Source organism: Anarhichas minor, unplaced genomic scaffold (assembly GCF_050575085.1).
Source record: "Anarhichas minor isolate MPS153535 unplaced genomic scaffold, ASM5057508v1 ptg000080l, whole genome shotgun sequence".
Classification (NCBI taxonomy): Eukaryota; Metazoa; Chordata; class Actinopteri; order Perciformes; family Anarhichadidae; genus Anarhichas; species Anarhichas minor.
In genome coordinates this window covers 3,100,143-3,116,719 of record NW_027466526.1, presented here as the reverse complement: position 1 = coordinate 3,116,719, position 16,577 = coordinate 3,100,143, and the positions used below count along the sequence as shown (strand labels likewise).

The 16,577-nt window shown below is 42.1% G+C and overlaps 1 protein-coding gene across 2 annotated transcripts in view; it reads left to right on the top strand.

The window, feature by feature from the left end:
• Positions 1–5,619: 5,619 nt before the first annotated feature.
• The window catches only part of triob (trio Rho guanine nucleotide exchange factor b), a 69,960-nt gene continuing 59,002 nt past the window's right edge, over positions 5,620–16,577 (top strand). The window contains exons 1-4 of one of the 2 annotated variants that reach the window (XM_076081342.1): positions 5,620–5,906; positions 15,564–15,624; positions 15,769–15,843; positions 16,434–16,548. In XM_076081342.1, the coding sequence (XP_075937457.1) occupies positions 15,789–15,843; positions 16,434–16,548 (170 nt within the window). In that variant the 5' untranslated portion in view covers positions 5,620–5,906; positions 15,564–15,624; positions 15,769–15,788. The remainder of the gene's footprint in view (positions 5,907–15,563; positions 15,625–15,768; positions 15,844–16,433; positions 16,549–16,577) is intronic. The other variant, XM_076081341.1, reaches the window with a different exon arrangement.

Genomic DNA, 16,577 nt, shown 5'->3' with positions numbered 1-16,577 from the left:
AAACATAAAGTATAAAATGCCCATGTATGGTATCCTATCTATATGCAGTTGGGGTGGAGGCCAGATTCAGATGTGGTTCTTTGTTGTTTGCTTGGTGTCCAGGCCCCAAAGTCATAAAAAAAGACCTACAATTAAATAGCTTGAGGAGAACATCCTAAATTGGGAGCAGACACAAACCAGTCAGAAGCCATGTTTCTTCCTCACTTTTTCTCTATTCCTGTCCCCACTTCTCATTTTTCTCACCTCTATCCATTTGCCTGTCTCTCTTCGCCTCCCCTTTCCTCTTTGAGGATGGTTAGAAAGTGAGACACTTGGGAGCCTCAACAGAATATGAAAATAACTATGAGATTAGATGTGGAATAGCTCAGCAGTCTAAATTGGTGTAAAATATTTCCCTCTGTAAAAACACCGCTGTAAATCAACTGGCAAGTTGCAAACATACTCCCACGAGTATGCACAGCTTATTCACTTCTTTATGTTGTTATTTTGGCACTGCGTTACATACGTTTTTGCACATAAAAATGGAGTGTTTTACATCAGGCACCTCTTCAGTGCAAGTAAGGTTTTAGTGGCATAGTGATTAAAGCAGAGAGCAAACACGTAATCTTTGTGCTTCCCTTAGTGATCACTGGCCACTCTTTTGGGTGTTTGCGCACGCATGTATGTGTGTATCCATGCATGTAAGTCAGATACTCCATCCGAGAGTCCCGTGGTCCCCTGTTTGCATAAGCCAGTTGTTTTCAGGGCCATAATAACAGTGGTTAGCCGTGGGATCCAACAATCGCCTCCTGGCTAGGAGACGGGCTGTGGAGCCATAGCCTGAAGTTCCCTGTCTGCTGTGTATGTACTCAACACGACATTGTCTTTGTTGAGGTCAAGTCTAGTGAAAATCTATTCACAGAGGAATGGAGTGACTGAGAGACGGGCAGAGAGGAGAGATGAGGAGAGGGAGGGTAGGAATGGAAATCACTGGAGAAGAGTGTCAGAGAGGGCAAGACGTGGTAGGAAACAAAGTAATAAAGCGGAAGACATGGAAGAGGAGAAAAGTGAGGATGAGGCAGGGAGGAGGATAACAGAGAATAGATGGAGTTAGAAAGAGGACCAGGGAGGGGCAGAGGGTGACAGGAGAGGAGAAATGCATATGTACACCAGCAGCAACGGTCCACACAAACTCTCTCTGGACACATATACACACACACACACCCACACACACAGGCATACGTAATAAAACAATAATGTCCATAGCTACCAAAGGTGTGTGTGTGTGTGTGTGTGTGTGTGTGTGTGTGTGTGTGTGTGTGCGTGTGTGTGTGTGTGTGTGTGTCCCTCTGGGAACTGGCTCTGTCTGCTGAGCTTGTAAACAGGAACTATCTTGCTTTTGGCAAGCTGGAAGCCCTGCAGGTGCACACACACACACACACACACACACACACACACACACACACACACACACACACACTAAAGACAATTGGATTTGGTAAGTTATTATAGTTTTGGTCTGTTTGCTGGATTTTGATTCTCTGTTTATCATGCAACACTGTTGGAGACATTCATTACAGATACTCTAAATTAAAACAAAAAGGAAGCAAGGTTGCTCAACAGCATTTTTGCAGCTTTATTTATCCTTTTATTTTCATTCCAAAAGCAACTACACAGGTAAGAACTGACACTAAGTCACTGCTGGATTTTTTTTTAAGCATCCCTGATATTTTTCTTTTGTTTGCCACTGAAGTGTTTTGCAGAGCCTGCTGCCTGTACTCTTCCTTATCTCCACAAAGTGCAGATTCCAGTGTCATCACAGCACTTGTGTTGTCCCTGAGGTTTGTAGAAGTAAATAATAATCCTATTATCAGAGCTCAGCTGCTGCTCTGTTAGTGCTGCTGTCAGCTGAGGACATGGTGTGGCTGACCTGACAGTTCTGCTGTGAAATAGGGAGATGGTCCTTTATGTTTTGTCCCATGCAGGAACACGCTTATTTTGCTGTGCGAATGCAATATTGTCTGTAAAAATGTTGGGCGCACCAGATTTCTCTGTTAATTTTTTATTGTGAGCTCTAGTTTTAAGTTTATTTGGGAAATGTGGGCTAAAAACAAAATGTGAATCAGTGCATGTTCCCACCACCTACCTTTTATGACAATAAAAGCAGTTGGTGTGACAAGAGTACATGTTCAATTCAGCACCCGTGAGTCTTTTTGTTGCTGCTTTCCACAGATGGCACGTGTTTGTTTTTAGTGAATGGTTGTTCCTGTCACACATCCTGTGTTGTTTTTATCAGCCACTATGTGGATAGAGAGGAGCTGACATGCAATAATGGCCCCTTGCCTCGACTCCTCGACACCTCTGCTTTTCTTGTTCTTTTTTTTTTGGGGGGGGGGGGGGGCTTTCTTGTGGCACGAAGGCGCATGATGACGAGGAGCAGCACGACATAAAATGTCTTTACAAAAACAGACACTTTCAATGTCAGTGTGTATTTGAAAAATCAGTTTACATCAACCTTTAAAGCGTCTTCTCTTTGTTGATATGCTCATTTTTTCACTTTGTTTATGTGCAAAATCAAAAGTGCTCATAAAAGCAGGAGGATGGGGACAGATCTTCCCTCTGCCTCTCTCTTTCTCTTGTCATCTCTCTCCCATTGCCTGACATCATCAGTTCAAGTCCCACCTGCTTTGGGCCATAACTGTCGAAAATGAATGAAGGACAGCTGACGTGATTTTGTCTCAAGCACTTTCTCTTCTTTCTCTTTCCTCCTCTGCCCTCTTTTCATGTGAGTTAGTAACACACTGGACCACAGGCACACACATTCCTTACTCTCTCTCCCTTCTGCCCTCTGACTGTCAAGGGTAATTTGGTGCACTGTGGTTTATTGGCTTGGTTTTGTTGTGCGGTGGGACAATTGGAGCACGATGTGGATGGAGGAAGCTGATGAATAGTGCTCCCTGAGCCGTACAAAGCGTCCTCTTCTCTACTTCATTGGTGTTTGATGCGACTCAGCTGGCTGCCCGGTTTGTACTGTATACTGTTGTGGGCTTACAAGCAGGCAGATGCACATGGACGCTCGGCACTGAAAAGGGCTTTTATGCTTTTTTTAGTGTCGATTCCCTCTCACACTGACTACTTCTGTCATGGTCTCACTCTGATACAGTAACAGAGCAACGTGCAACAGTTAGACAGTGTATGGAGGTCACAGAGACGGGCCACAAAATAATATTGCAGTCCTCTTGATGAATTCATAATCTATTATAAGTTAATACAAGATAACAGAAAGTAAGTAAAGGTCAACATGTCTGGGGTATAAGGGGGGGGGGACGAGAGGGGCGGAAATTACAGACAGAAACACAACGTTATGTTCCATTGGAGACTTTGAGATATGGTGAGGTCATCTATTTATAGAGGTTATTATAACACAGATGCTATATGTTATGCCATTGCAAAATAAGCTAACAAGTCATCTCCATCTGCAAAGTCATGACCTACTACACACTCACTCATCTGTTTGTGTGTCCCTGTCACAGCTGACTCCCCCCCCCCCAACCCAACCCATGCCTCTTTCTCAGAGGTGACAATCCCTCTCAGCTATTTATTCCAACAGGATCATTCAGATATGTGACCTGGCCCGTTTTCATACACAGACAGCAGGACAGACCGAACTTTCAACTCACCGAGACTAGACACGAACGCCAACACGAACGCCAACGTAGCGCAGTTAGCTTTTAGTTTTTTTTGTGTTTGAATAATGACTTTCCAGAACCAGAGGACATATTTGACACCTCAGTCTTGGAGATCTAAATTCTTTATGAGTTGCAGTATATAACCACAGGATTACAGTTGTTGTTTTTTGCCACTTTGGTACACTTTGGATTGTTATCTGTGACACAGAACATGGCTAGTCTGACCATGTTGCTCCGTTTCCACTACATGGGCCTTGTCAAGGACAGGAAGGGTCGGCTGACTATGGAACCATGTCAGACAGCTCGCGAAGTTGGTAGGTGGTCCCAGAAAAGTGCTGTGGGGAGAGAATACTGCATATAGAATGTGTATGTTCATGTTTTTTAGGTATTGTATTTATTGGATGTTTGTCAAAAATGTATGCACATAATATGGTAGTAACATTATAGTCTTCATTTTATGCCAACACTTTGATATCAATATACTGCAGCTTGAGTGCTGATGCATAATGAAAGGAGTTTTAGATGCTGGATCATGACTTTTTTGGCCTTGCTTTTGAGCTCCATGTCTTGTAAACCCACTTTTAGAGCTTATCAGAGCTTTCCTCACAATTTGGAAAATAATGGTGATCCTTTGAGATGACTGTCAAAGGATAATGACTGTTCCTTTGAGAGACAACAAAGAAGCTTAATTTCCCTCTAGGAGTAAACAGTGAATGAGCTCTTTGTTTTGTTTCCTCAGTTTAAAAGATGTTGGCTTCCAGTCAAGCTTCTGTTTTATGGAAGTGGATATGCATGAGTATTTAAATCAAATTTAGCCATACTCACAAAAGGGCTAAACACTAAGATACTTTGGTCTCAATGAAGTTTATTGACGTCAAGATGGCATAAAGGTTCAAATCTAAAAGCTTTACACATGATTATAAATGAATAAACTGATTACTGGTGTATGCTTGCTTTAAAAAAAAGTATTCTTTGATATTAGTTTTGTATTTTTTTATGCAACTCGAAGAATTCTGTCTCAGAAGACTTTTAATTCAAGACTTCAAGCAATTCATGTAAGAAACGTCTCTTACATATTTGTATAAAACAAGGTGATTGTACTGCAGAATTGACATTTAATTCAGTGCATGTCTCATAAGTAGGTATACTCGCTGTGCTCTTGATAAATACACGTGTAACGCAGAGATGCTCACAAGTCATTTTTTGCAAGTCCAAGTCAAGTCTCAAGTATTTGAGCTAGAGTTGTATTCAAGTCTTAAGTCTTTCAGCGAGAGTTCAAGTCTCAAGTCTCTTATGGTTGTAATGAACGTTCTGTCACCTGCTGCATGCCATCCGGTGCTTAGAACACAGCATAGCTATATCTAAGGAAGGTATACCATGTACTGCATCATCACTCCTTTATTTATGGGCATACAGTAGCAGCATTGTTTAGTTGGTTGGCATATGATCAATTTAAACAGGCTATTGCAATGCAATTTGAGAAAACTTAACACATTCCTCTCGCCTCTCAAACCCAGAGATGCTCACACGTCATTTTATTTTTCTCCAAATCAAGTCTTAAGTCTCTGTGTGCGACTTAAGTGTGACTTGACTCCAAGTCCCAGGTCAAAGTCCCTATCCCTGGTGTTAATATGATAAGAAGGATGTTATTTACATTAAGGGTCCTTAGGTGCCCTATAGTGCAAAATCTCACAGTGACCAGCAGAGTCAAAGCATTAGTCAGAGAGGAGATTACAACAAATCATCATTAAAGCCTATTTCACCCGCAAATCCACCAGTGACAACTGTGTGGTTGGCTTAACTTTTTTTCCCTGTGAGTAGCTAGACAGGCGCACAAGGGAGAAACTGTTTAATGCAAAGCAGCACTTGTTACTAAATCTTGTTTTGGGGAGGGGTTAGTGACATGAGGGGGGGGGGGGGGGGACACGGCAAAGAAAAGCCAGTTGGTGAAGGCAAAAAGGAGCTGGCAGTGCCTTTGGCTTTCTGCAGCTCAGTGGGTGGCAGGGCGTTGGCCGATATCGGGCACGGCAGTTGTTCAGTTGCCTCTTGGCCATACTGCACAACAATGGTACGGTCAGAAAAGCTGGAACTCGTATTGTGATAACTGCTGGAGACCAGTGTAGTGTAGGCCTAGACTGATAGCGACGGCTCGGTGCTAGTTTTGGTTTACAATGGCAGTGCTGGATAACCACAGCTGGCAGTACGCCCAGGCTGGGAAAACACTGATCAGACTCTCAGGTAGAGTATTCTCTATCATAAATATATAAATATATTGTGTAAATGTATATATATTCATAAATATATCCTGTTGTTTTTATCCAGAATCCTGTTTATTTTAAATCACATTCTTCTATTTCTTGTCTGTGTATATTTGTCTTGTATTTGAAAGAATTAGATGATATTTCTAGGAAGAAAAGGAGACACGAAAAAAAACATTATTTTCTTTTTATACACACTTTACCGCCATCCGTCATACATAAGGTGTCCTATTTCCAGTTTAGTATCTGGGTCATTGTGCACAGCTTGGGTTGTGCTACAGTACACAGACACAAAACTGATTTAGTTGCAATTTGATATAAATAGAAAAGAAGTTACTTATGTTTACTGAATGTTGAGGCTATGCCATGGCTACACACAAAACCTGACTCGAACTGTTTCTAAGCCTGCTCGCCATGGTAGATCTATACCAGGTGTTGAAACAAGTCAACCAGGACTGCTAGCTTACGCCTTAAACATAGGACAGAAGGTGAACTATTACTTAATAAGCACAGTCCATAACGTCAGACCCGGCTTTTAGCTCCCCAAATACTCTAATCGGGTAGCTAGAAGATACTAAAGCCATCACTCTCAATAAAAAGTGTTGTTTTTTTCTCTCTCTTGCTCAATCACCAAGACTTGGTGCCTGCAGGGGTAATGAATGCAGATGTCTGAGGAGTAGCTCTGAAGCGATTACAAGAAATAGTGCTATTTATCATGAGGGACAGCACTGCAGAATGAGCTCACAACAAGGCAAGCTGAGCGAGGATTTATAACTTTATTTATAAATTTAGAATACGTATCCCAAGACCTTGCTCAAAATATGACGTCATGGGTGTTAGTTCTTATGATGATGACTGTGCAATCAATTGAGCAATCCTTTCACTTGGGACAAGTGAACATTTGGTCCTTATACAGGACTTATTCCCTTTTATAGTAAGATCAATAGAAAAGTCAGACCGACTAAAAGCTAAAATATCAATGCTTATATATAGTGTCCCAGTAGAAGCTGTTAAGGGAAATTTAACCTTGTCATCCAGTAGATGAACATCAAACTTTGTTACAGACTTTTAAAACTTAAGACTCCATACACATGAAGAAAGTGTAGTTGTCCATTTTTTATGCACCCCGGGAAGAATTGATCTGAAAGTATTTAAATGCTAGATGGACACAGAATGGAGTTCCGGCAAATTGATAATGACAAGACAAGTTCTTCCAGTCAAAGAGCTTCTGTCCTCTGTTTCTGACGCAGCCAAATTGGGCTTGTGCCTGTCAAAAGTGCTGACTGTTGGTGTAGCATTGCCTCACTTTTTTTTTTTTTATCCTTTCAAATTAAGCCATGTTGCAGTGCGTGGGACACAAACCTCTATTAAAAGACAGCTTTAAGTACTGGCAAGTGACACAGAGGGTTGCCAACAGTGAGGCCTAGAGGGACACTAAGTATGTCAGAAGTCAATAGAGCCAACAGAGGGAGGGGAGAATACAGAGACAGAGAGGGTGGTAGGACGTCACTGTGCGATGAGAAACAAAGAAAAAAAGAGAAAAGAGGAGATTTGTAAATTACATACAGCGGTGAGGTTGTTATTCAGGCTCACTGAGGTGTGAAAGGGATAGAGGAACAGCTGTAGTACTATAATAAGATCACGTACAATACTTACGTTCTGTCAAGGTCTATTACAACCTTAACCAGAATACAAGATTACAAATGAAACAGCCGCACAAACAGACAGACAGACGCACACATTTTCTTGTGTGCATTTCATTGACTATATCTTCCCTTTACTGTTGTTACTGCAATATTGAAATTACGATATGATTTTCCGTATTAGAGGGAATGATATTATTGTTCCCACTTTCGTTAAAAAACATATTAGCATGATTATGGTGTGATTTTTGGGGTGATCTGTAGCAATCAAAGGTGTTTCTTAGGTCTGTGGAATATGATGTGTAGGCCATCTCTGCAGCAGGACAATATTTTATTTTAAATCATTTTGCCTTTATCAAATATTGCTCCTCCTGCTATCTGAAAATTGCGGTAGGCTATATTGCATTATGTTCTGCCCTACATAATACTGCTGACCATTGTTTATTTATGCATTGCACCTTTGCTGCTCACACACTGTAATAAGAGTTCATTTGAGGGTAGATCAGATTTGTTGTGCTGAATGGTGTGGATATGATTTACAGAGCTTTCTGTTCTCTCTGCACTGTACGATAAGTTGTTATTTCACAGAGCTCTTGATCTATAATATATATTTCGGTGAAGATGTCTTTGTTTCACTCTGTTTGTTCTGTAATGCTCAATTATGAATTGCTTATACACATATTGTGGTCAAGAGTTACATTTAGATTAGTTGCTTTGAGTGAAAGTGTGGAAATATTGGCTGACTCATTAAAAATAAATAACAGTAAAAGTACTTGTAAATCATATATTCTTAAGTACGGGACTGTTGGTCAGACAAAACAACTATTTAAAGACGTCAGCTTGTGCCATAGGAACTTCTCATGGCCATGTTTCACTATTTTTGCTAAATGATAAAAAACCTGACGGATTAATTAAATGATGAGTTATTATTAGTTGCAGCCCCTATGCTCTGAACTTAAACAAAAAGTAGCCTATTTGAAGCTGATATAGTAACTCCATATATTGCTGATAAGGTTCAACAAATTGCAGGAAGAAACATATAATAACGGTTCTTTAGTGGCGGGACGGCATTGGTTTATCTGAAGGCGCCGCACTGCTCTTACAGATTGAACACATAAGCACGGTGCCAGAGCTCTACCATGAGATCAGTTTTTGTTTCCTACCCTTCCCGTTTGTTATGACTTATTCATACCTTTCTTTGCTGTGCTTAGGGGTTATATCCAGGTCGAGGGGTTGCGGTAGGAGCAAAGTGTTATTTTTACTGTAAGCCACACTGTAACAACAATATGAGAAACCCGATGAAAGTTGAGCTCACCACAGTCCCCAGGCCCCCCTGCCAGCTCCTGCTGAAGGTCACAGAACTGGAGTAGAGTATAGGCAGCTAGAAGTGCCTTTGTGTCTGAGGGAGGGAAGACTGTGTGTGCGTGAGTAAAAGATAGGAAAGCAAATAAACGAAAAGGATGTACAGTTTAAGAGAGAGAAAGATTGGGAAATGGAGCGGCAGGCAGAACAAGAGGGAGATAGAGCTCTAAGTTGTTTATCTAATCACCCTGTTGCACCGTGGCAACAAACGCTTTCTGTTATTCTAGTCGGGGTTGTCACATAGGAGACACGACAAACATCCTGCTCGTAACAGCCCATTATGTAGACTCGACCAAACACTCATATTGTCCACAACAACATGGAGGGCAAAGGCAGCATGATATACCTTCACACTATGGTGTTAAGCAGAAATAGTAAACAACATCAGCATCTTCATATGGAAGATACATGATGAGAGTAGATATGTTTTAGCAGAATAAAACTAGATGTGATTACAGAGCTCAAAGCTGAATTGTTCGTTTGAGTCTCTTGGGTGAAATGGCCAAATAATTCCAATGTTAGATCAACATTAAACTGTGAGAGTCAGCAGTTTAGTATGTTTATGCTCAGTATTTTATGTTTGACGGTTAAGTGCAACTCAAAGAGTCGCTATTGGCTTTGTTTCAAGCTCCCAGGTGACCCCGAACCTCCAAAAAGCAGACATATTGTGTGTCTTACCACTACAATGTTGACGATCGAAACACCACAGAACAGAAGAGCTTACTACATTGCTGCAAACGCCAGCTGATGACCCGCAGCCATTGTTGTTAGACATTCAGGGTTGGAGGTTTCCTGGAAGACACTGATGTTACTTTTCTCAGAGTGAGATCTTCATTTTGTGCTCAGCTGAAGTGAATTCCCTTGAGGATGTAGAGCAGTATGTGCCCTGCTTTTCTGCTTTGCTTCTGTTTCATCACAAAGCTGATAAAGTGGCACGTCCCTCTCTCCAAGGGAGCAACATATTCTTAGAGCCCTGCAAAGGGTTTCAGTCTGCTACACAGTGAAACGCAGGTCAGAACACATACGCACACATATATAAAAAACACAAAGTTGCAAATGTATACCTGCATAGGCTCACACAGGGGTAGCCATGCACACACAGCCACACACAGTAAGGCGTATGCACACACTCTCTAACTCGAGCACAGTAATGACTATCCACTTTCACACTTCCTCTGTTTCTGCGCTGTTCCCACATTCTAAGCCAGTCCAAGTCGGGCCAAACTGAGCCAAACCAGGCTGAGCAGTGGGACGAATACCTCCCAGTTCTCTCTTTTCACTCACACTCATAGTGAGGTTCACATACTGGGCTCTGACCCAGAACTGAAGTATGTAAATCCATCACATTCATATGCACAGTAAATCTTTGTATATAGCAGACAGTAAATTCTTACAAAGGGCTTACATTTATACAGCTGTGATTAATAAAAAGCATCCATTTGTTGTTCTGCACAGGGACAGATTGGTGAGTGGGCAAGTGCTGGGTGCACATCATTGCTATAAAATGCATTTCATAGGGACTACTGCTCTGAATGTTTGGATCCTAAACACACTCTGGAAGCTGAAATCAGGTTTGTGTTGAGCTGGTCAGCACAACAGCCAGGAGAAGTTGTGCTGTAGTATTTCTGCAGTATAATGTAGCAGTCCTTTCTGTCCTGTTCTGCTTTGCTACACATACAGCCTAGCTTGTAATTGCTCTGGGTTTGAGGCTACGAGGTTATGAGCCAGAGGATTGGCATCATGCGGTGTGCCAGGCTGTGCAGATGCACCATGTACAGTCTAGCCTGTGGTCTAAAGGATTGGAAGCAAAGGGATTGGCACAATTCACTGAGGCCGTCTGTTCAGACGTGCTGTGGAGAGACGACAGAAATATGCGTTTAATTTTAGCGTTATGATGCTTGTAGGTGAAAAAAAATGGTTTTGTTTATATCTGCACATGTTACAATTTTGGTCAGGGGTTTGTAAACTTTTTCCCATTCTGATCTAAACGTAGTGCATTAAGTCCCCATTACATCTCATAAAAGCCCTCTAGAAACAAGTCTGTAAGCCAGTGTGGATTCTTAATAAGGATGCCCGATGTTTTCAGTCTGTGGAGTGAATAATTGGTTAAAGGCACGGACACAATCTGTTCTGTAGTAGTGTATTGGAATCAGCATGTGAGTGTTTTCAGCCTGGACTTAACAGAGCAAAAGGAAATGGATTGGCACACTTTCTGTGCGTTGTCCAGTTTTACTTCCACTGATACACAGCGATGTGAATTTAAGGATGCCTCTTGTTCTCTGTCTGTTTGCTTTCTAAATTCATTCCATTTGTCTCTGGTCCCTAAGTTCTGTTTTGACTGTTTCCCTTGTCAAGACAATACATTAACTTTTTGGCCTTGTCTTGCAGCATTCCACTGTTTTGGACACTGAACTGTTGTTGCATAGTTAATAAATGGAAAAGAGCTTCGATAAGAGGGACCAATCATTCACCAACTGCCTATACATGTAGTGGCAATGCAAATTACCAATATAATAAATAGTTCCACTATTTCACTTTGAGATGCATAGCTCACAAGCAAGGGTGTTGCCCTTCTCCAGCGTTGTCTCATGTCACTGATTCTGTTGTGATGTGATTTGCATGAACAAGAAGCAGCCATAGGGAGGAGAGTGTACAGTTTGGGGACCTCAGAATAGCGTCTCTGCTCTTTGCAGATGATTTGCTTCTGTTGTCTCCATCAGATTGTGGGCGATGGGGCGGTTTGCAGCCGAGTGTTAGGCAACCGGGTTGATAGTTACTACCTCTAAGTTTGAGGCCATGTTTTTCTGCCGGAAAATGGTGGTACCCAAACGAGTACCTCAAGTATCTCGTTCACGAGTGAGGGTAAAGTATAGCGGGAGATGGACAGATGGTTGGGTGTGCGTCGGTCCGCAGTGCTGTGGACTTTGTACCGGACCGTTGTGGTGAAGAGCGAGCTGAGCCATAAGGCAGTCCATCTATGTTCCGACCCTCATGAGCTTTGGGTACAGAAAGAATGAGATTGCAGATACAAGCAGCCAAAATGAGCTTCCTTTGTAGGGTGGCTGGGCTCAGACTTCGAGAAAGGGTGAGGAGCTCACACATCCGAAGGGAGCTCAGAGTAGAGCCGCTGCTCCTTTGTGCCAAAAAGAGCCCTCTGAGGTGGTTCGGGCATCTGATCAGGATGCCCCCTGGAGAAGGTTTTCAGGGCATGTCCAATGGTAACCAACCCCGGGTTAGACCCAGAACACGCTGGAGAGATTATATATTTCTTCTGGTTTGGGAATACCTGGGGGTCTCCCAGGAAGAGCAGGGAAATGTTGCTGGGGAGTGGGACGTCTGGAATACCCTGCGAAGCCTGGTGCCCAGCGACCCTCCCCCGGGTAAGCAGAAGGTAGTGGATGCATGGAGCTCACAAGCAAGAGCATCGTTGTACAATATATCATGCATTATGTGTTGTCAAGCCAACCCAAGCATAAACAGACTCCACGTGACATACTACTATTATCCGTTTGATTAATGTATTCATAAGATGTCTGTATTACTAGATATGCAGAGAGAGATAGCATAATTACACATGTGAATGCCCGTGTATGTGTGTCTGTGTGTGTGTCTGTGTGTGTGTGTGTGTGTGTGTGTGTGTTCGTGCATGTGTGTCATGATGACATCTGTCATCCGCCACGCGTGCATTTGTGTCTAAATGATCCACTACCTGTCATGTGTGCAGTTGAACTCGCACTCATGTCCTTGTATTTCCTGTTACTAAGTAGATATGTGAGGACAGAGGTGTCACAGTGAGCAATCTACTTCTCCTCTTCATTTCCTTGTTTTGAATTTTAGATTAAAAAAATAGTGATTACAAAAGAGCTCACTGTAAAAACCATATTTCTTAGACATGCATTTTGCCTCATTTTACAGGGCGCTGAGTGCGGTCTGCCAGTAGAATGGATTGCTCTCATTATGAGCGTGTTATGAACAAGCAGCCTGTGATTGAAAAGCTTTATTTCATGCTCGGCAGACTTGTAAATGAGGGGTTGCGTGTAGTGAAGAGAGGAGATTGTTGTGTGTGCCTGTGTGTTCTGGTGTGTTAGTGTGTGGAGTGAGAGGCGATGATGGGATTTCATGAATCACAGTGTATAGGGTCATATTTGATCTCTGTAGGATAGTGTGTGCTTTGTTGCTGCATATGAACATGATGCAAATTAGGAAAGGCTCTGTGGTTGTTGTTTTTTTACTTTTGGAATTGTGCCTTTTTTTTTTTACTGTGTTGACATTATAAGTATTGCGCCATCATACCATGGAAACAACTTATTCTTCACCGGCAGCTGTATTTTGCAGCTCTGCATTATTTGTGTGATTTTATTTTTGTGATCAGTACAACGCTTTATGTGGAATTGACCAACCTGACCAATCTGCAAAATCCCGTTTTCCAGCGTTAAGATGTACAACTTGTATGACGGCCACATGTGCTTCTAGCTTACTGCAGCCTTCCACACAAAACCGAAAGTGCATGTTCGTCCAGCCTTTCTGCCAGATTCAGTCCAACGTGGAACAAACTGCAGTTTGGGCAGTGCTGCAGCAGTATAATAGAGGGCAGTGTTGGCTCAGTGCCAGGGCCAGTATCTTACGTAAACCACCACAGTAAGGAATGTGTCTGGGCACGCTTCACAGGAAAACACACACGCATGTGCCAACACACAAAGTGCAAGAGGAGTATTGCTTCTTTCTGCTTGGGCTCTGTAGTGCTGATGCTCAATACACACACACACACACACACACACACACACACACACACACAATGAAACGCTCTTTAAAGTCTATGTCTCTGTTTTTAACGTCTTCCCAGCTATTGCCATGCTGAGTCCTCTCACCTCGTTCTCTGTGTATGAGAGACGGGGTTTGGATGAGAAACAGGTGCGGTGTGGATTGTAAGGGACTCACTCTGTTTAGCCCCTCCCTCTCTCTCTCCCTGTCTCTCTGTCTCTCTGTCTCCCTGTCTCTCTGTCTCTCTGTCTTTACATTGCATTTCGTCACATCCCTTTTTTTCTCCTTCATATCCTCAGGTCATAACTCATTTGCGACCTGGAAGTAGCAGTCATAGCATTCAATGATAAATGTCTTCATTGTACCGTTTTTCTCTCTACTTGCATCAAGCTGTGTGCTGGAAAATATTCCAATTTTGAGAGCAAATACTCAACTTTGAATAATCACTGGTTCCTGCCCGTGATTATGGCTTTACTGTAGTTTAAAATTAATTTAGAATCATGACAGACTTTTATTTGAGGGCATTCGGTTTGTGTACGTGTGTGTGTGTGTGTGTGTCTGAGTGCATGATTAAGCTCTCGGTCTAGCATTATCTAATTAGCTCATTCCCATTAGTAGTCGGTGTGATTAAATGTTTATATTATAACTGTCAAAGCAGCATAGTGTTTATGTAAAGTTGTTGCTCCTTCCTCTACAGTATTTGCCTTCCTTTTTGACCCTTACGCTCTGTTTACCAAAACGGAGCTAACAAATATTTCTTATATTTTCATGTTTTATTCCCTCGACGGCATTCTTTATGATTATGATTTGCTGTTAGCACACCACTTCAAATACGTGTTTCCTTATTTTGCCCGTGTGCTTATGTAAAGGAGTATATTTAGTGTGTGTAGGTGTGTGTGTGTGTGTGTGTGTGTGTGTGTAAATGTGAGGGAGATGACTCACAGCTAAAATGAGCGATATCTGATGACATCATCAGCTAACTGCATCTGCAGAGAGGCACTGCCCCCCTCCCCCCCCCCCCCCACACACACACACACACACACACCTCCTCACTTCATTTTCTGTGGTCAAAACTGTATAAAGCAATATCATGGTTGATGTGTTTTCTTTTTTTGTAAATGCCGCATTATAGCTTCCAGCTATGGATGATTGTGCATTCCAGTGCTTTGATTGTTTTTATTTCCATTTGCTGCATTTCCATAATGGAATTGTCCAGAATAGTATTTTTTTGTGGATTTTTATGACTCTGCGCCGACGACAGCCATTGTCAAGAAAGTGGTGTCTCAGTAGCACCTGGAGGAAGTTTCTTTGAATTTGACACAAACGTCCAACTGGACTCAAGGATGAACTGATATATTTTGGTAGTCAAAGGTTAAGGTCACTGTGACTACACATCTATTCTTCTTCTATTCTTGTGAACGCTATATCTCAGGAACGCCCTGTCTACCCGTAACTGCCATAACTTAAGAAGTCATACGCTAATCATGACAATTTCATACAAATAAAATGATGAAGTGATGACACTTTTTACAGACATGGATGTACATGGTGGAGGCATATAACCGTGTGTGTGTGTGTGTGTGTGTGTGTGTGTGTGTGTGTGTGTGTGTGTGTGTGTGTGTGTGTGTGTGTGTGTGTGTGTGTGTTGAGTTGCTCCATTTTGCTTCCTGTTATTAACCAGTGTGCCATATGTTGAATCAAGCAAGCCCATGGTTGGAAACAAAGTGTTTGAGTGGTGTTTTTATGAAATGCAGCTGATGGTATTGTCCAAGGTGTACGTCCATGCATGTTGTATAACATTGTTGCCTTTGAAACAATATGTCAAAGAAAGTTGATTGGCTGGTTGAGTTTTCTTTCCTCATTGGCTGTAGACAATGACTTGATTGGGAGACTTGACTGAAGTCATCTGGATTAAAACAAGCAGTTTGCCGGGTCAGTCAAACAGCAAACACTAACCATGAAAAAAATATAGTCTTCTTGACTGAATTGATGACAGAGATTCATTTGTCTTTGTGTTTGAATTTTTGTTGCAAGCCACCTGCCTCACTTACCTCTCCATTTCTCTATGTGTTTCAGGGTTTCATCGCAATGAGGATATGAAGGCCATTGACGTGCTTCCTATCCTCAAGGAGAAGGTCGCCTTTCTCTCAGGTCAGATATATACTCTACTCATCTCGCATGGTTGTTGTCGCGTTAGCACGCCGATGCAAAGCAATTTATCAGAAGAGATAAATGCGTGACGGGAGGTGAAGTCATCAAGATCATTTAGACCGAAGTGGAGGATTAAGTCATGTACAATATGCTCTTTTAAGTGTCAGCCAATCACAAAGACAGCTTTCCGTTTCAGCATAAATAAGTTACATCTTATTGTTGTTTATTTTAGCACTTCCGAGAGTTGCAAAGTCATACTCTTGATCATAATAATAACAGGATCACAAGAAGACGACAAGACGTGGCTCCTTTGCTTGAAAGACTCTGTGTGGAGTTGACGTAATTCCTGACTTTGTGTGTTTCCTGATGCACAGGCATTTCACAGGATTAATGTGTGCAAAGCAGAGAAAGCCCTGGACACGTTGCTAGTCCATCACTTTGGTGATTCAGGAACAAACAATTTACCACAGAGAAAAAGATTATTGACACCACTCTTCACTCACCACTTGGCTTAGCTCTGCTTCAGCCTTGCTGCAGTATATGAACATTGGAAGAAGCGGTTATTTAATTGTTTGTTTTTTTATCCAAAGGTGGCAGAGACAGACGCGGGGGTCCCGTTCTCACCTTTCCAGCAAGAAGCAACCATGACAGAATACGACCCGAAGACCTGCGCAGGCTTATAGCCTACCTGGCTACTATTCCCAGGTGGGAATAATTTACTTACAAACACACCA